Genomic DNA, 20,753 nt, shown 5'->3' on the forward strand with positions numbered 1-20,753 from the left:
AGTGAACAATATGTGTAGGTATGAATTATTAGCCCAATTATTTATTAGATTCTTATTTATATATACAGACAGATAAATAACAAAAAAAAAGTATTGAGGAGGCCGAAGAGAGCACTCCACCGAAAACGCAAATTCTGAAAAGAAAAGGTAATTGGATTGGACCCATTCTACAAAAAAAGTGCCTCCTACAAAACGTCGTCGAAGGTAAAATAGAAGAACTAAATAGGTTAGGAAGAAGAAAAATGCAGATGGTTGATGATTATGCGAAAAGAGAAAATACAGGGAACTGAAAGCCAAAGCAGGACCAGGAATCATAAAACCAGATGTTTAAAAACAAAAAAACGCATAAAAGTGCTAAAATAAAAACGTGAAAGTGAAATAGTAATAATATGTAATTATAAACAAGGGAAGAAGGAAACTGTTGATTTTGTGGTGCTCTTACACCATGGACCTGCCTTCGGGCATAGAACCATTTCTGATTATTATTACTAGCGACCGACACACGTTATCCTGTATCAGACGTTTCAAATTTTTTAATAACCGTTTTGATGAAAGTCATTATTAAATCATTCTACGATATTTATCGTCATTACGTGTGAATTTACCACAAATCGACTAATAGAAACTCCATTAAATAAAATGACAAGTCTATCGCCACATTCAAATTAATGGTTTGAATAATAACAGCTACTGTTTTAATTTTTGTGAATTATTTATCTTTTTCATAAAACCTATGAAATAGCTGCAAATAAAATTGAATGAATAAAATAAGCAGAATTGTTAAATTTAAAGTGGTGCGTATGTAAGATAATTTGATTAAATTTGCAAACATAAATCTATTTGGAGATTGGATCGCGTAGCAATAAACAACTGATAAAATCATTAATTATATGTATAAACTTATCAAAATAAATATTCTAGGAAATTATGCGCTTTAGACAATCAATATTAACTTAGCGGAAAGTTTATATTATTCTTCACATTTCAATAAAAATATATATAAAATAATTAAAAAAACTGATATATGTAATAAACCAACTGCAACAAGTCATTACTATTAATTTCTGGTCTATTATAGTTGTGAAAAATTATCAAGTCAAGTTAATATTTATTTATCAGTTATTTAATTTTTGTACTTATTAGCGTTATTAAGTTTCTTAAAATGAAATTTATTTTCATTAAAACTATATTTAATAATTTATTTCCTAAATCACAACTAAAATGAAGAACCTCACTAGAGAAGAACATTCATAAAACAAGGGTGAAGCAAAACCAACAGATTCAGAGATGTTCAATTGCTTTACAAATTGAAAAAAAATCACATGCATATATTTTTGGTATTTGATCTGCACAAAGTATATGACATAGTACATTTCTTTATTTATTATTTTTAATTGGATCAAATCTATTTTAGTTTATCAACAATAATATTTGGACCACCACTGGGTGGCCTGATATGCCTTTTCTATTTATATTAATCAAAAAAATTACTAGATGCCATATTTATAGACAGTTGTAATTACTTAATGAAATAAATATATATATATATATATATATTATATAATTTTTGTTAAAACTGTATATATATTTTATTCTTTAAATATGTTAAAAATGTAGCAAACCATTGCACTTTTTCACAAATATCTTGGAAACCAAAAATTAGTGCTTCAAGAATAACATAAAAATATTTATGCTTCACGCTTTGGAAAAAAGTAAAATTTACTAGAATATAAAAAAACGTTCAATTTGAAAGTGAATGTTGCATTAAAAAGTAGAGAAACTGAAAGAAAGAAGTTAAATATTATAGAATTTTTTGAAAAACATATGAACAAAAAAGTGTACTGGATATAGTGAAAAATACTAAAAATTATCTTCAAAATACTGACGGATATGATGATGTATCAGATAAGTCACTTGGGCTAAAAGGGTATGATCAAAAGTGAAATTGCACAAAAATATGAGAATAGGTAACAAAAACTAATAGTTCAAAAAATATATTTCATATCTTTCTAACACGATCATTTATTTCGTTTCAATTTTTTATTAATTATGTACAAGCATCACATTCAAGACTAAAAACGCACAATCTATGACTAATATCGATACGATATCTTAATCATTTATTAAAAATCGCATACCACAAATTCCTACTCGATCAAATTTTTGTTCAGTCCAAAAGTATGCGTATGAGTCAAAATTGAAAATAAATAGTGTGCAATTTAAAACATTCCATTATAGAAATACTACAAATGTTAATGATTGAGTTATTTAATTAATCATTTCTTAAACTTATGAATAAAATACATATCTTGATATTACGATGTGTGCCAAATGGCTCTATTTATGTTATTATTACTCTATTATGTTATTATTACTCTATTATGTTATTATTACTCTATTATGTTATTATTTATGTTACATTTTTAAAATTTTTGAAAATTTTTCCATGCTATTTCCATACAAAACTTTGATTGAATTGCGCTCTATCTAAACGTTAATATTAAGAGCTAAAACTTTCAGAGAATTGTTTTTTATCAATTTGGAACCATTTGAGCCCCTGGGAGCAAGGAAATTCAAAAATGACCATTTTAAGGACCACCCTACATGAAACCATTGTTTTCAGTTTTTGTTACCACTGTATTGATGAATTGTTGAATAAATAATATATCATATATATATATATATATATATATATATATATATAAATAAATATATATATATATATATATATATAATTATAGTGTTTATAAATCCATACGTTTCGAGTTCCAATATGACTCTCTTCAGTGAAAACAAAACTACAAAAACTTGCATATAATATACAAAATTTAACATACAATAAGCAAATTTTGTTTTTTCTTCTAAAATATGTTTTTTCATGTTAGATTTGTTCTTTGTGTAATTTTTCAAATCTTGTTTTTTATTTGTTCATAACATTTTTTGTAGTTTAATGTATGGTTTTAATTTTAAATTTTGAATATATAAAGAAATTGTTCTTCATGTAATTTTTCAACTTTTTTTTATTTGTTCAGAATATTTTTGTTGCTTATTGTATGTTAAACTTTGAATATTTTTCTTTTATATATATATATATATATATATATATATATTTATATATTTTATTTATATATATATATATATATATATATGTACATATATATTATGATCTTAAAATTACTTACTTTGTCCTGAAGACAGGTTGGAAAAAATTTCATTGTTGCAAGAGAGTACGGACCACCAATAAACTAACGTTTTTTATTACCACTGCTTATTTTTATGCATAATTTTTAATTCAAAAACACAAATCAAATGAGATTTCACTTGTAACCTTCACGTTAAGATGTACATTTACAAACTAAATGTCTTAATTATAACCAACACTAAGCCATGTGTTATCTCCATTAGTCACTAGTTACAACTATGTACAAAATGTTATTTACTTGAACGTCGAAAATCTATGCATTATCTCTTGTTTACCTATATCTCATCAAATCTGTGCTAATTATTTTTATACGATTATGAGAATGGATGTTTTGAAATTTAGATATTCTACTAATTAAAAAATCCTACTAAATTAACCAAACATAATTAAAACTTTCTTATTAAAATCTGTCCAACTCACATCCTAATAAGGTTAAGAATTTAGTACCTTTTGCCAAGAAGTATTATTTATTAGTATTTATTATTTATTATTTAGTATTTTTCGCCAAGATAATAGATATAAAATTTTCGCTGAAAGTGAAGAAGTATAATTTGTTATACAAAATTTTCTTAGGCTTTAATACTATTTTATTTTTCAGAAAAAGGGTTAAATTTCTTGAAAAACAGAAATTTCAAGTATTTCAATTGAAATACAGAACTCCAAAATTTAAAGATGCTCAAAATGAAGACAAATTCAAGCGTCATAATTTGAAGATGTCAAGATTATCAAGGATACCCAACTATATTTGTATTTAATTTTGTTTGTTATTTTTGAAAAATGGTGAATTTAATTTAATTTAACTCAATATTGAAAAATCTTGTATGCGTGAACAATTAGATAAGGGATCGTTCAAGTATTACGTAAGCAGATTTATTACAATTATTTGAAGTGAGCTCTAAAACTTTAGCCGGAATTAAAATTAAAATCTGAAATATTTTTGATATATACAAAAAAAAAATTTTTTTTTAAATAAGCAGAAAACAGAAAATAAGCAGAAAGTTTTTTGAATCTTCCAAATCGGATGCAGTTCTCTCAAAATATGTCATTTTTTGTACATTTAGATCTGTATCTTCGAAATGGCTGGACCTGCCTTTGCCAAAAACTAATCTGCACATCTCCCTATCAATAGGAATCGAATGTTTATGGAACCATTCAAATCGGTTGATCCGTGCGCCCGAAAACGTAATCAAAAAAATGCGGACATACAAAACACACACACACGTCCATTTATTGTAGGTATGCCAAAATGCTCAGGAACGTGAAAATATGCAAAAATTCATTTTTGATTTTTGGCCCATTACTATAACTCACCCACGGGAAGTTAATAAATATAATTGAAATTTTGGCAGAATAGTCCTTAAAAAAAATCTAAAAAAATAATTAATTTTTTTAAAAAAAGCATTTCTTTATTTATTTACCTTCGACAGTAAATAAATAAAGAGATGGGTTTAAAAAAAAACGTTTTCGTTTTTAATTACTTTTTGGATTCTTTGTTCGAAGCTCTACAAAATATTTACAAATCCAAGACTCTACGATCGAAACGGTTGACCGATTTTTAAGAAATTATATAACAACATTTAGTATGTTGTGAGTACCACTTGGTGTTAAGGGTTGGCCACCCCTGAGATTTTTTTTCATTCTTTAGATCAATATTTGTTATTTTTTATAATTCGCAATCAAAAACACAACTAAATCTCTAAATTTTCACCCTCCTACCCCTATTTTGTAATATTTATTTTAGTAATCGAATAGTTTTTGATCCTGCATCAATCAAAGAATTTTTTTCACGTAATTTTAAATCAGATTTTCTTGAGCTTATAGAAAACCTCAATTTTTCTTAAAAAAAAAACTATTCTTTTTATCGAGAGTCATCAATGAGTTAGTTTTTTTATACTAACATTTTCTAGAATTCTTTTTCATGGTTAAACAAATTTAGTGCTAGTTTTTATGTAAAATTTAGTGGAGGGAAATACGATCATAACATTTAATACAATTTACAAGATATATAAGATATAGATTAATTTTAATAATCTTTACATAAGATTATTAAATTACTAAATAACAACTATATATGCTTACAAATCCGCCAGATTTAACTCGATCGTGCCTCGACATTTTGACAATTTTAATATGTGAATTTCTCTCTGCTGCAACATTGAACTGCAAAAAAAACAAATATATTATAACACATGTGATGAATTAGTATAGACAAAATATTGAATAAAACTAGTTGTGTATGGCATCATGCCTCAAGGCAAATTGCTGGAACTTACTGCACTATAATGAAATATTCGAAGAATATTAATTAATTATTTCAAATTATTACCAATACTGTAACTTTTATAATTCGCATTTTATGTACAAAATATAAGAGCTTGACGATGATGATTATATGTCTACATAAAAAGTGAATAAACAAAACTCAATGAAGCCGATTTAGAATGAAGGATCTTATCTCATATTTCCAATACAAGGGATATTAAGTTTATTCAAATAGATTGTTATAAATAATGTAACTTTCATTATTCTTATTTTATAAAAAGTAAATAAACAGAACTTAATCAATCGGATTTAAAATGAAGAACATTGTCTAATATTTCTAAGTATTATATAAACTGAATTGCAAAGTTAAAATTATTTATTTATAGCATATAAGTGATATTTTGAACTTTTGGTATAATTAGAATTAAAATCCGAATTATTTTCGATATCAAAAAAAAAATTTTTTGAAAATTAAAAAAAAATGAATTAAAAAAAATTACACAAATGCCTTTGCCAAAAAAAATCTCAAAAGCAATCGTTTCATCAACACAAGCACAAAGTTTTTTTTAGTCATTCAAATCAGATGTATAGTTCTCTCAAAAATTGCCATTTTTACACATTTAGCTCTATATCTCCGAAACGGCTAGACCTGCGTGTGCCAAAATCTAATCACTACTACTCCCCATCATTACAAATCGAATGTTTTTTGAATCATTAAAATCGGTTGATCCGTTCTCTTAAAAACTGACATTTTTAGCACTTTTAGATCCATATCTCCGAAGCCGCTGAACCTGTCTTCGTCAAAAACTAATCAGCACGTCTCCTCATCAATAGGAATCGAATGTTTTTTGAGCCATTCAAAGCGGTTGATCCGTGCGCCCGAAATCGTCGACGAAAAACTGTCTCCACACACACCCACATCCATTTTTTCTGAGGTATGCCAAAATGTTCAGAAACCTCTAAAACGCGAAGATATATAAAAAACTTCATTTTCGATTGTTTTGCGATTATTATAACTTACCCCACGGGAAGTTAAATACTCAAAACGCTATAAAATAAAATTGATACATTTGTTAAAATAGGATGAATGATAATTTTATATAAGACTGGAACATATATTAATTCCCGTAGGATAATCGCAAAAAAATCGAAAATGAAAATTTTTATATATCTTAACGTTTCAAAGGTTTCTGAATATTTTGGCATTCGAAAAAATGGATATATGTGTGTGTGTGTGGGTGTGCGCATACAAATTTTCGTTGGCGATTTCGGGAACACCGATCAACCGATTTGAATGATTCAAAAAACATTCGATTCGTATTTATAAGGAAACGAGCATATTAATTTTTGGCGAAGGCAGGTCTGGCCGTTCCGAATATACGGGGCAAAAAGTGCCAAAAACGGTAACTCAGTTTTTAAGATAACGGAGCATCCGATTTGAATAATTCAGAAAACATTTTACTTGTATTGACAAGATGAAGGACCGATTAAATTTTTGGGAAGGCAGGTCCAGCGGTTATAGACTCTCAATAAAAATAATTTAAAAAAATGTCATTTGGCGCTCAAAAATATTTATTAGACATATGTAGATCAAATTAACAGATATTTTATGGAGATTTTAATAATGTGTACACAATTTGTGTATTTCTTTTTAGGTTCCGTACCAAGATTTTTTATTACGGTACGGGAAGTTCCAGCAATTTGACTTCTATTAATCGTATTATTTATTGTCATTATAAATTATTCTGAAACTTTATCGAATTTAAAAAAATCATATAATAATATAGTGCTTAAATTAGCATTATTTTAGAAACATATAGCAAAATTCAATGTATTTTAATTAATGTAAGTAATATATTCAATATACAAAGTCTATGTTACAGACCTACATTAGAATTAAAATTGTTACTAGTAAATTTCCTAACACAAAATAAACTGAAACTTGTACATCTGGTTAAGTAAATTGCTCCATAATCAATTATAAATCAAACTACATACATGTAATTCATTTAATTTGTCACAGAAACAAATTAAAATGTATTTAATGTGAAAATTAGAAAACATAACCTTCAAAAATATAGACAACAAATCTTACCTTTGGACTGAATAAAGTTGTAACGGTTCACATACTTTGCACTCACACACAATATTTTAACTTAAAAACGAAATCGTTTTGAGCACATTATTTATATCGTAAAAACACTGTAAATGCACAGAAATAATTCGCAAACAAATAATAAACGAATTTCTTAGCGTCAACTACCACCTGTGGAATGTTTATAGGCGCCATTTTTCTTAAGACTTCAAATTTTGCATATACTCCAGGCGTATTATCTTAAATTTGCTATGAATGAGAAGTTTATGTTTTCATCAAAAAATCCGATTCGCTAATTTTATGTTTTCTCCACGTTTCAACCCATTCTGAATCAAATTTGGAAAAAGTATGTGTGTGTGTGCATATGTCATCATTTTTTCAAAAACGGCTGGGTCAATTTTAAAAATTTAAAAGTCATTTGATGTATCTCGATGAGGATTATCATGCCTGTAATTAGTTCCAGTATCATGGCTTTTTGTTAAGTTTATTTAATATTAATAAATTTACTATTTATTAATTGTATTATTGTTTTCCCTGTCCATTCGTGATATTGGAAAATTGAGATAGAGTTTGGTTGAACAACTCTTATGCTCAAACTGTTGCAACTTCATGGGATGATTTTCAGCCACAATCTTTTAGAGCTCGTTATTAAGAAATTATTGGGTAATATTATGATATTATGATATTACCCTTTGATGAAAATGAACCCTTTATCAACTCCTTTTGTTTAAACACAGTGCATCCTCCTCATCCTCACATTTTTTTATAATTTCTTGATTTAATTCAAGGTACATAGCCCTTTTCTCTGTATCCACAGTTGTAATGTTTTGTAAATGTATAAAATAGCAACTATTATTGTATTGTTAAAATTTTGAATCACATGAATAATTGTGAATGCAATGAAAATTTTTAGTAGATTAAATTTTTGTTCTTACAATGACTATAATTTATTATACATAAAAAATAATCGTTCTCTTCAAGCATTTACAAGTAGTGCTTATGTACACTTAATATGACATAATTAAGAGAATTTCCAATAAAACCAATATATAAAAATCATGAAAGCTTTTAATTAAAACTTACATTCACACTTCGAATTATTTTACTTACAACAATTAAAAAAATACTATGCCTTTACATGCAATTTTGCAGACAAAATTTACCTTATTAATGTTACTTATTCATATCATAGTCTAAAAAAAACTTTTTGGTATCACAATTGGGTTTAATTTATGTTTCCAACTGTTCTGTTGCAACAAATATCAAAAATAAGAAACCTAATCTGCTAAATCACATTGTCCAAAATATCTTGCAATGATACATATTGGAACTGCTAAATAAGAAACATCATCAAAGGTACAATTTTCCCATGTGTTTCTCACATTCGCTAAAGCCACAGCTAGTTTTCGGAGAACATCATGCATTTCAGGTTCAAGAGGAGTCATAATGCATAAAAGTCCTGCATAAATCCAATAGCAAAGCCATTCTTTGATATTATTTCTATCAACCTTGCTCATTAACCAATCAGAAACTACATTGTTAGCTTTTTCAGATGGTTTAAGATTGATTGTGTTTAATATGCTTATCTGGAATATCAAATTTTATTATTATTAAAATACATAAATATATAATATATAATAAAACATGCAGATCAAATATATAATATACAATGAATTTATAAATAAATAATAAATAAAACAAACTGATTTTTCAAATCAGACTTATTTCATACCAAATAAGCAATTAAACAATCAAAACATATTATTGCTTTGATTGTAATGTAAGAAAGATATAAATTTAACCACTAGATATATTCATTTTTAGAAGATTGAGAGTAACATGAAATTAAGTTACCTGAAAATCAATAAATTCCCACCATTGAGCTTGAGTGATAACTAATACAACACTAAGAAGTGGCTTAACTGTTGTGAAGAAATTTTCAGCTTCCTCAATTGATTGCACAGACTTTTCCAGCAATTTTTCTAAATGTCCAGCACTTTCAATTTCGTCTGCATCATCATCTAGTAGAATTTGAATTTGGTGTCGTAACTTTGCAAAACGTGATACTTGATACTCCTGCCATTCTTTTGTGGATCGTAAATGAGGAGGGCATAAAGGTTTTTCAACAACCTGTAAATAAAACATAACTTGAATGATACAACTATTGAAAATATAAGATTTTATAAATTGGACAACGATGTCTATGTATGTTTGCAGAAAAGTAAAGGAACAAAATTTAATCGGATTTAAAATGAAGCACATTTTCTAATATTCATAAGAATTATATTGTAAAGTTAAATTTATTTATTTGTAGTATGTAAGTGAGCTTTAACATATTAGTTGGAATTAAAACTGAAATAAAAAATAAGAAATTGTCTTTCTAAAAAATGTATCGTTTTTTCACACTGTCAACACAAGCAAAACCCGTTTTGAATCATTCAAATCAGATGCTTCGTTCCCTTAAAACCTGCCACTTTTTGCACCTTTAGCTCCATATTTCAGAAACATATGGACCTGTCTTTGTCAAAAACTAATGACCACATCTCACCAAAAACCTAATTTTCATTTTCTGCACACTTTGTTTCGAATCTTGGAAACTTCCCAAGAACTAATCAGCACGTCTTCCTATGAATAAGAATTGATTGCATTTTGAACCATTTAAATCGGTTGATCCGTATGTCCCAAATCGTTGACAAAAAATTGTATCCAAACATACACACACACACACACACACACATCAATTTTTGCTAGGGTGTGTCAAAATGTTGAGAAACCTCTGAAAAGTAAAGATATGCAAAAAATTTCGATTTTTGGTCGATTATGAAAACTTACACAAAGGGAAGTTAATTTTATTAATATTACATACATTAATTATGCAGGGAACTTGTTCCTTTACTTTACTTGTATCCAGAGGGACTGATACCACCTCCGGGCACCGCTCTCGCTCATAAATAACTTTCTGCAAGTATTGTTCAGCTGTCATTGGAACATCTTCTGGATTATACGCCGGATCTATTCTCACTTCGAATACTGGATTTAGTGACATATTCATGATGGCACAATTATTTTAGACAAATAAACGAGATCACAAAGCAGCTTCTACTCGTTCCGCCAATCTACATAACCTCAAAACTTCATATCACAATCGCAATCATAACAACTCTACCTGAGGGAACCTAAACGACAGCATTTGTGAATAACAGATATTCAAACTGACACTGTATATTTTTTATTTTTTCGATTATTTTTACAATAACAACTGTGTATTGATTGATACGTTGTTATTGTTAATAAATAATTATTATTATTACTATAAATAATGTATATTCTTGTATATCATAATAAATTTTATATTCACATATTTAAGTATAAAGCTATTACCATAGTTAAGAATGAGAAGAGCTATTAAGTTTAAGAATTATTAAAAATAATGAAAAACGTAATCATTTAGTATCTCACAACCAAGCAAATCATTAATGTTTATTAACCGTAGTTAATTCATTTAAACTGGATAACCATTTTAAAATTATTATCCGTAGCCAATATAAAAATGTAAAATTATTTTTATAATGTTGCCACATGTGGTTGGCTGTCAACCTGTCAACTATTATTTCAAGCTGTTCTTAACGAACATTTTAATAACAATAGCTTTATATATTTTTTCTATTAAATGGTATTGTAGTTTTAATGTAAAGCATTTATATTTATATATATTGATTGTGTATAATTAATATAAACTGTGTTATCAATGTGAAGCTATAGTACCACTATAGAACTATCTCAAATCATTTTAACCACAAAATGAGCACTAGCTCTGATTCCACTAAGGAAAATAAAGAAAACATTAATTATGTCGAGTACCAAGAACGTTTACAACGCGTTTGTAATAAAAGCACGAATTCATTAAGAAGTTTAAATAATATTAAAGATTCAATGTGTCAGAAAAAACACAGGTTAATGAAAATATTGCAGGATAAAAAGAAAATGGATGATTGTTTAGGCATACCATCAAGTGCACATGATGATTTAGTGAAAATCAAAGACAACGCAATATACCTGATAAACAATTTAGATGAATTTTACAAGTTAATGACCACAGAATCGAACATCGATATTGAAGGTTTATCCAAGCATATACAAAACCAAACCACAAAAAATAGTAAATTATTAGCGGCTTCTTTCCAAGAATTCAACAATGCTACAAGTTTGATTTCTATGAATCAAGTACTAAAAGACCAATTAGTGAAATTAATACATGATCCCAATGAATGTGATACATCAGTTTATAATAATTCATTTTAATTGTAATTAGTAATAATTATTTATACAAATGAAACCATATTAAAATAAAAGAATATTATTCTATATTTAAACGAAATAATTCATAACATTTGTTTTAGCAATCTGTTACAATGTCAAAACAGAAAATTAAAATAGCTCTCTGCAATAAATTCTTAAAATACATAGTTCTTATATAATAAAAAATAATACTGCAATTTAATAAAGTATTATACTTCATATTCCCGCAGTTTAAATCTCATTCGGTTAATTCATTTTGTGGAAGATTATAAATAACAGCCTGTATTTACTACATGTACACTATGTCGCCATTTATTTCACATTCTATTACTTTATCAGTCTGGGGTGCATGGCTATGCATTGCTACTTTTCTTACTATCACGTTGCCTCTGTTGAATAAAATACATAATTATTACTGAGGATAATGAATAAATTTATTCTAATGAGCTAGTGCAACTTTGTGCAAATTTTATATCTGTTCCTTAGTATTTAATATTGTATGTAGAAATAATTTAAATATTTTAAACATATGTAAAAATATATCATGTTTATGCAATTGTACCTTCTCCTTCAATATAGTAATTTTAAAGATGTAGTTTGTAGATTTCAGAAAATACTACAATACTGACTAACGGAAGAATTTCAATTATTGATCCAAATGTTAATATCCAGTTTTATAATAATTATATTAAAGGAGAATTAAGTTATTTTATGTATGAAATTTTAAATAATTTTAATTTATCAAACAAAATTTTAATTAAGTTATTTTAAACAAAATTTTAACCAATTATCAATATAAAACTATTACTGTAAGAATATTTTAAATAAATTTGAAAAAAATTATTTGTATTTTTATAATTATATATAATACTTTATAATATAGATTTGGTAAGTCGGCTAGGTAGTAAGGTGACCATATGTCCTGGTTCTACTGTAGCAGTCCCAATTTTTTATAAAAGCAATAATCCTGATGGATTAAACTGAAGTTTTGAAATATTCTACAGCTAGAATTATTTTTACAAATTCTGAATGATTTTGTGAGTCTTCAAAAAGGCAAACCATTACTTATTAAAGTCAATTAATCTATATCACTTAATAAACAATAATCTGAAAATCTGCAGTTCAGAAAAATTAACAAGAGCTTTGTATTTAGTAATTCTGATTATAGAGTATGATTTATTAAAAAAAAATGGTCACCTCTGTAAGTAGCTTTCTGATTAAAAACAAATGTTACTAGTTTTTAGTGAAAATAATATTGTAAACTTACACAGTGACACATCGACTTTTACATGCCATTCTACTGTACATCTGGCATCTCCAAAACACTCTTTCTTTATGAATTGCCTGTTTCATATATATGTGATCATTGACCACCAGACAAAAGTTGCCATTTTTATTTCTGATATATTTCAGACCTGAAAAAAAAATGATACTGGGTCAATTCAAAATTATTAGTTGGCAGGATGTAAACAATTACATTTTAAAATATATATACATACATTCACATGCAAGATTTATCTATATGTACATATTTATATAAAATTCTTGTCATGATGGTAATCCGTAACGGTGTGACTAATTTTTAAGAAATTTTATAATATCGTTGAGTATGGGACAAAATCTATTTTTTATACCCCTGAATGGTATGGGTTGGCCGCCCTTAAGATTTTTTGACCATTTTTTTACCATTTATATATAAGAAAAACATACAGGCCTAAATTTTCACTCTCTTACCACAAAGCCCTACTTCGTAATAGTCATTTTAGTAATCAAATAATTTTTCATTGCTCTTTCATTTAATGCATGTTTCGAACTAGTAAAATGCAAAAACCGCATCTTGATTGCATTATTGGTTTGTCTACAATTAAATCTCAAAAAACAGTATCAAAAACGAGGCCACAAAGTAAAGGACCTCCTTTTTTCCCCGATTTTCTAAAACTTAAGAAAAGCTTAAATTTTATTTTGAAAAAATATATTTTTATCAAAAGTTGTACACCCCTAACACTGTTTTTTAATTTTGTGACAAATTTTCTTCTTTATAATTTTTTATTGGGTTGGGGAAAGGATTTCTTTTTTTCCAACCTAATATATTGCAGAATTGAAAAATACAAACAACCTTAAATTTTTACCCTCCTACCCACCCCCAAATCCCTATTTCATAATAGTCATTTTTCATCTAGCTCGATAACTGATCACATATCTCTCTTTTCTGTGAACAATATTCAATTTTTTTTTAAAAAATTATTTATGAAGGGTATAATCATCATCTTTTTTGTAAATGGATCTCGGTTTTTCCAATTAAACAAACTTATTCTACGACTTTAATTTATATTTAATAAAGTATTAAAACAGTTTATTCCAGTTATATTTAGTGTTACTAGTAGATGTTTAAATTCCGCTAATGATGTATAAATATTGCAGAAAGTGCAATTTTAGCAAAAAAAAATACAAAGTTGAATATTAAAAGCTGAAGACAAAACAGTTTTTGAGGGAAAACTACGTACCTTACAAACCTATGGCAAAGCTAAATTTTTCCACTGAAAAGCTTCGTAATAATATATTAAAACAGTGAATCTATAAATGCGCTTATTCATTTTAAATGAAATTAGTTTTAGATTATTAATATGCCCCACGAACATTTATATGTGGCATGCTTTGCAGTGGGTAAACTATCCATATTATTAGTTTTACCTACTACTACATACTTCCACACTCAGAGTTAATTATAAAAACTAAAAATTTTGTAGAAATTCTTTTATGACTACACAATAAATATAATATATTAGGGTGGTCCTTAATATGGACATTTTCAAATGGTTCCAAATTGATAAAAAACAATTCTCTGAAAGTTTTAGCTCTTAATATTGTCTTTTAGATAGTGCGCTTTGATGCAAATCAAAGTTTTGTATAGAAATAACATGGAAAATTTTTCAAAATTTTTAAAAATGTTTTTTAGATATAATTAAGCTAACAAATGAATGAGTTTTATTTAAAATTTGACGCTCTACAAATCAAATTATAAAAAACCTGTTTTGCAGAGCGTCAAATTTTCAATAAAAAATTACACAAATTTTCACTTTTAATTCATTTGCCGATAAGTTATACCTAAAAAATTTTTTTTCAATTTTCAAAATTTTTCCATGCTATTTCCAAACAAAGTTTGAATGAACTGCACACTATCTAAAAGTTAATATTAAGAGCTAAAACTTTCAGGGCATTGTTTTTTATCAATTTGGAACCATTTGAGCCCTTGGGAGCAAGGAAATTCAAAAATGTCCATATTAAGAACCACCCTAATATATATATATATATATATATATATATATATATATATATATATATATATATTATATCATATGTTATATTACTTGAGGCTCCTGTAGGATTTAAAGCTGCTATATTACTTTTGTCATCCTCTTCAAGTTTTATATCACTTAAGTTGATATCATTAATTTCAGGATCATCAAAACCTTCTGAAGCTTCTAAGCTTAAATGATCTGTATCATCTTGATGAGAATTTGTATCATTTACATCATATAAACCTTTCTTTTGTATTTCGCTATCAACATTAGAACCATTTATATCAACATACAATATAGGATTGACTTCAGGTTCATCATATTTTTTCTTTTTAGGTAAAATATCATCTGATTGATATCTAAAAGGAATTTTAGATACTCGTTTAGACCTCTTGCATTCGGTACTCTCTGAAGACACATCAGTATTTGTCTCAGTATTTGTAACATTCTAGAAAAAAGATAAGTAGTTATTAATATTATTGTCTGTAATTTGAAATATTATTTGATTCAGGAAATTTCAAATGGTTTTGTAAAACCCAAATTATATATGAAGACTACTTAATAATAAGTAAATTGTGGATTACCATTAATAATACAATGTTCAATTTCACGTCACAAATAATGTTCATTTTTATACTAATTTCAGTAAGACTAACAATAAATAGATATTTATAAACAAAGCGAAACTTGGCAATTACATAAAAATTAATTATTATTTGACAATTAATATTTAAATATAATGAAAAGTTTATTCGATGATTTACATGTTTAAATTTACATTCAAACATTGAACACACATTTAAATGTATTTTAAAACATTGAACAGACAAAGAAAACAAGACATTTAGAAGGCATTTAACGATAAAAACATTTTAAAAACACAAATCATAACAATGATGAAAAAGAACTTATAATAAAACTTTTATATATATTCATTAAAAAAATAATTGAAGAAGTAATTTTAAAGTGAAATGAGTTGATGAGATAGGGGCTACATGCAACAGGAGTTTATCACTAGAATCTTAAACAATGTTAAAATATTTTTTTGTCTCGATTGGACATGTGAACAGTCCTGCATTACATTATCAAAGCTACTGCCCCGCAGGCCAACACAATATACAAAACTGTGCAGGTCCATCATTTTTGACATGTAATATAAAATTGAACTATCATAAAATTTCGGTTTGCGGTATTATTATCCATTAACTTTAAATTTTATATATCTTAGTTCATTTCAAATTCTTCAATCTTGGACATCATGTAACAATCTTTGTGATTGCTAAATTGTTAGTTATATTATAATAAAAATAATCATACCTGGGGTTAATTGAAACATAACATGGGGCTAATTGTAACATACAAGAATAGTCCAGTCATCATAGTAAGTTCACCTTGGAATTCGAGATACCCAGCTGTAAGTCTGTAAATACTTGTATATTGACACCTAAAAGTTGTCTCAAAACCTATATATGTTATTGACACCCTATCATATGTAGGTTTGAGACAACTTTAGGGTGTTAAGTATTTACAGACTTACAGCTGGGTATCTCGAATTCCGAGATTCTTACCTAATTTAAGCTTAAATGACTGGACTAAATTGTATACAGATTCAAGTGAGTTTGTAAAATGGGGCACATATAAATTGTGATATATGAGACACTAAATCTTTTATTTGTATTAATTGTAGTTTACTTGGATTTATAAGAATGTATATGACAAAAGTCACCATATTTTTATGTGAATTAATAAGTGATTATGAAATGATATAAAAGATTATGGTTATGAAAAGAATTACTTAGCAACATGTCAATTTTCTTGAAAATAAGTACAGAATAAATTATCAGAGGTATTATTGTCGTTACAACTTGCCCCAGTAGATATTACAACTAGCTCCTAACAAGGGGTAAGTTGTAAAAGCGCAATGTTTCTATATAATGATTAATTGTGAAATAACGAACAGTTGTCATAGAATTACTTTTTCTTAATTAGGTAGAAGAATAGTCAAAGCATCTATTTAGCTTTATTTTATAGAAATATGATCAGTGGATCACAAGATATATTCATTATAAAAAAAAGTTACAACAAACCTCTAGCTCCCCTATATGAATTATTATTACACGACAAGAAAAAAATCCTTAATAGAAAATCATAAATTACACAAAATGTTATTAGTCCAGTCATTATAGTAAGTTCACCTCAGAATTTGAGATACCCAGCTGTAAGCCTGTAAATACCCTAAAAGTTGTCTCAAAACCTACATATGGTAAAGTGTACGTACCATATGTAGGTTTTAAGACAACTTTTAGGGTGCTATTTTAGGGTATTTACAGACTTACAGCTGGGTATCTCGAATCCCGAGATTCTTACCTAATTTAAGGGGTTTTTTATTTTTATTTTTTTGCATTTTCATTAAGTGTAATATCTTGAAAATGTTCTCTGAAAATTTCAAGTTGATCCGATGATTACTTTTCGAGTTATTGGACTCTTACCAGCGCGTTGACGCAAGTGGAGAACTCGATACTTATACTCAAGATTATTCTCCCTCACATCCTGATGTTTTAAAAGCTTTTAAACCGATTTACGACGATCTCAGCAATGATAATTTACTTTCAAGATGTGTAGTTCAAGATTGAATCCATAATCAGAAAAAACTAAAAGCTTCAACCAACTAGTGTAAAAAAATGCCTAAAAACCGTGAATACTAGTTCTACTATCATACAAATTGCTGAATACATATACATAATCATTATTATTGATTATGGATACCCTAGGACCTAATTGTGAGTATAATTACCATTGATATGTTGAAAAATTGGATGCTGCACGTGTGAAAGTGGTAGATCAGCACGCCAACGAGAATACTCGGGGGAACAGCAAATGGGAATTTTGGAAACTTGCAGAAATAGATGACTTGGTTTAAGTAATTCAATCATTCGAATTTCTGTACGTAAATCCAATGTGAAACTTTAAACGCGTTTTTCTCAAAACTACGTTTTCTGAACCGGTGACCACTGTAACTCAAACACCGCTTAGTAAATTTTAATGAAATTTATACAGCTTTTAGAATACATAATAAACTCGGGCCTGAACAAAGCCAACTAACTATTCATTTTTTACCCAAAAATCTAGATTTTTTTTCTGATGCTGCTATTTTGTTATTTTTTGCAAAAAAAAGAAAACCTTCGATCAGGCCCAGGATTATCTATTTATAAAACTATTTTTTTTATTTTATTGATTTTAGATGAATATCTAAGGAGTTATGATGGTCACCGCCAGGACCGTTTTTTGAAACAGGGTCAACAAAAACAGCTATAACTTTGGGAATATTTATTATTTTTTTCTTTAATTTTTGTTACTTCAAGTCAAAACATTGTATAATAATGCCGTATTAATATTTTTGTAAAAAAACATCGTCTAATAACAAAAAAAAAATACTGAAAACTCTCATTTTTTCGTGCCTCCAAGTACCCCTAACCCCTTAAGCTTAAATGACTGGACTATATTGAATAATAGATAATTTCTGAACATAAGATTTCAATGGTGAAAAAGAGTATTAATCTATTAATAAAATTACCTTTGGTATAAGTGCTTTTATATTCAGAATTTCAGCTCCTTTTAATACTTCCTCTAACAGATTTTCTGGCACTGTCACTTCTCCTGTATACATAAATTCAACTAAAATTTTCAAAACGCGAAAGCTCACATTCTAAAAGTAAAAGTAGTTTGAAGATATGTAATATATACAATATTGTTCTGGTGACTTCTCTGCTTTTAATTACTTACACCCACAAAAACAATTGTATTTTGATTCTGTGATGAATTGTCCGAAAATAAGTCTTTAAAATGTTGGCTAGATAATGCTAGAATTAGCTTGTGTGCTGTAATTTTCTGTCCTTCAGAAGTCAATGTAACATCCTGAAAATGAATAAAAAGTTATTGCAAATACTTGAGACTGGGTGTAACCCTTTTAAATTACATGTAAAAGTCCTGTTTTGAAAATTTCGCAAAATCCTGATTCGATGTCTTTAGAATAGTCATCCCAGATCAAATTCTTTGTAGAGGACATTTTATTACAACTATCTATAATGCCGGTAAAGAAATTTTTTGATAGTACGACTAATACATATATATTTAGTAGCAACAAATAATCTAATGTGTTATGTACATTTAAATTTTATGTACATATTAAACAACTAGATGCTATAAGCTTTAAAATATTATCATGCGGTGACAATCAATAACAAACAAGTAAAGTAACATCGAGCCGAAAATAAGTATCATCACCTGGTGGCGAAAGCATAAAGTTGAGACGCGCTAATTTACAAAATCTGAATTGATTTTGAATTGTTTTGAAATGAACAGAAAACCAAGTGGGGTGCATGGCATCGTGCCTTAAGGCAAATTGCTGGACTTCCCGTATCGTAATTAAAAATCTTGGTACGGAGCCCAAAAAAAAATTACACAAAATGTGTACACATTATGAAAATCTATAAAATATCTGATAACTTGATGTACATATGTCCAATAAACATTTTTGGCCCCTAAATGACATTTTTTTAACTTATTTTTATTGAGAGTCCATAACCGCTTTACCTGCCTTCTAAAAATTTTACTCAGTTCTTCATCTTGTTAATACAAGTAAAATGTTTTTTGATTATTATTAAAATCGGACGCTCCGTTATCTTAAAAACTAAGTTACCGTTTTTGGCACTTTTTGCCCCGTGTCCTCGGAACGGCTAGACCTGCCTTTGCCAAAAACTAATCAGCACGTCTCCTTATCAATACGAATCGAATGTTTTTTGAATTATTCAAATCGGTTGATCGTTGTTCCGCAAATCGTCGACGAAAATTTGTACTCGCACACACACACACACACATTATGACATTCTAGATACTCCCCCCACGAAGTAATGCCTAACGGCGGTTTTGGTCGGTGTTACACCAGAGCGGTATTGAGTCCGACATACCCAGACAAATCACCAGTCTGGGATGCGTAAAAGCTTTTCCTTCGGTATACAAAAAAAAACACACACACATTAATTTTTTCTAAGGTATGCCAAAATGTTCAGAAACCTCTAAAACGTAAAGATATATAAAAATTAAATTAAATTAAGTATTAAAGTTTTGAAACCGAAAATTTTTTTGTGCTACATTTGTATTCAAGAATATCTAACGCAAATTAGAAAAAATTCAAGTCATCGGATGCTTTTGTTTGCAATAGATGTAAGGTTATACTGTAACACACGTGTCATTAGCTGAAACTACATTAAGTTTTAGATATATGAAATATTTTAAAACACATTTTTAATAGTTTTTATGTAACTTTAATGCTCAAAAGCTATTCAGGTAATATAAAGCATTTTCTAATAGTGATGTATTACTACTTTTTATTACGTACATTATAAACAAACATTAAATATATTATACATATACCAACTTACTTATAATATTTTGAAATTCTAAGCTAACACCAACTAGATTGTGCATTATGCACAAACAACCATTTATAATATTGATAACAATTTTCATTAAGCATGGTATAACCGGGAGAAAATTATTTAAAAATATATAAATATTTGTTCACAATTATGAGTAT

The 20,753-nt window shown here is 27.6% G+C and overlaps 2 protein-coding genes across 2 annotated transcripts; both read right to left on the reverse strand.

The window, feature by feature from the left end:
• Positions 1–8,695: 8,695 nt before the first annotated feature.
• Positions 8,696–11,038, reverse strand: LOC113378122 (gem-associated protein 2). Its single transcript, XM_026618645.1, has 4 exons — positions 10,941–11,038; positions 10,426–10,735; positions 9,414–9,689; positions 8,696–9,145 (listed from the first exon to the last, which is right to left on the reverse strand). The coding sequence occupies exons 2-4, from the start codon at positions 10,609–10,611 to the stop codon at positions 8,837–8,839; spliced, it is 771 nt and encodes a 256-aa protein (XP_026474430.1). The 5' UTR covers positions 10,612–10,735; positions 10,941–11,038; the 3' UTR covers positions 8,696–8,836.
• Positions 11,039–11,998: 960 nt separating this feature from the next.
• Positions 11,999–19,383, reverse strand: LOC113377813 (protein bric-a-brac 2-like). The gene is made up of 6 exons (XM_026618238.1): positions 19,134–19,383; positions 18,941–19,072; positions 18,732–18,863; positions 15,227–15,605; positions 13,126–13,273; positions 11,999–12,247 (listed from the first exon to the last, which is right to left on the reverse strand). Exons 1-6 carry the CDS (start codon positions 19,221–19,223, stop codon positions 12,148–12,150), a joined length of 981 nt encoding a protein of 326 aa, XP_026474023.1. The 5' UTR covers positions 19,224–19,383; the 3' UTR covers positions 11,999–12,147.
• Between the last annotated feature and the right edge of the window lie 1,370 nt (positions 19,384–20,753).

This window comes from Ctenocephalides felis, unplaced genomic scaffold, assembly GCF_003426905.1.
Source record: "Ctenocephalides felis isolate EL2017-DRISC unplaced genomic scaffold, ASM342690v1 CF-g0.4_SCAFFOLD_01886, whole genome shotgun sequence".
Lineage (NCBI taxonomy): Eukaryota > Metazoa > Arthropoda > Insecta > Siphonaptera > Pulicidae > Ctenocephalides > Ctenocephalides felis.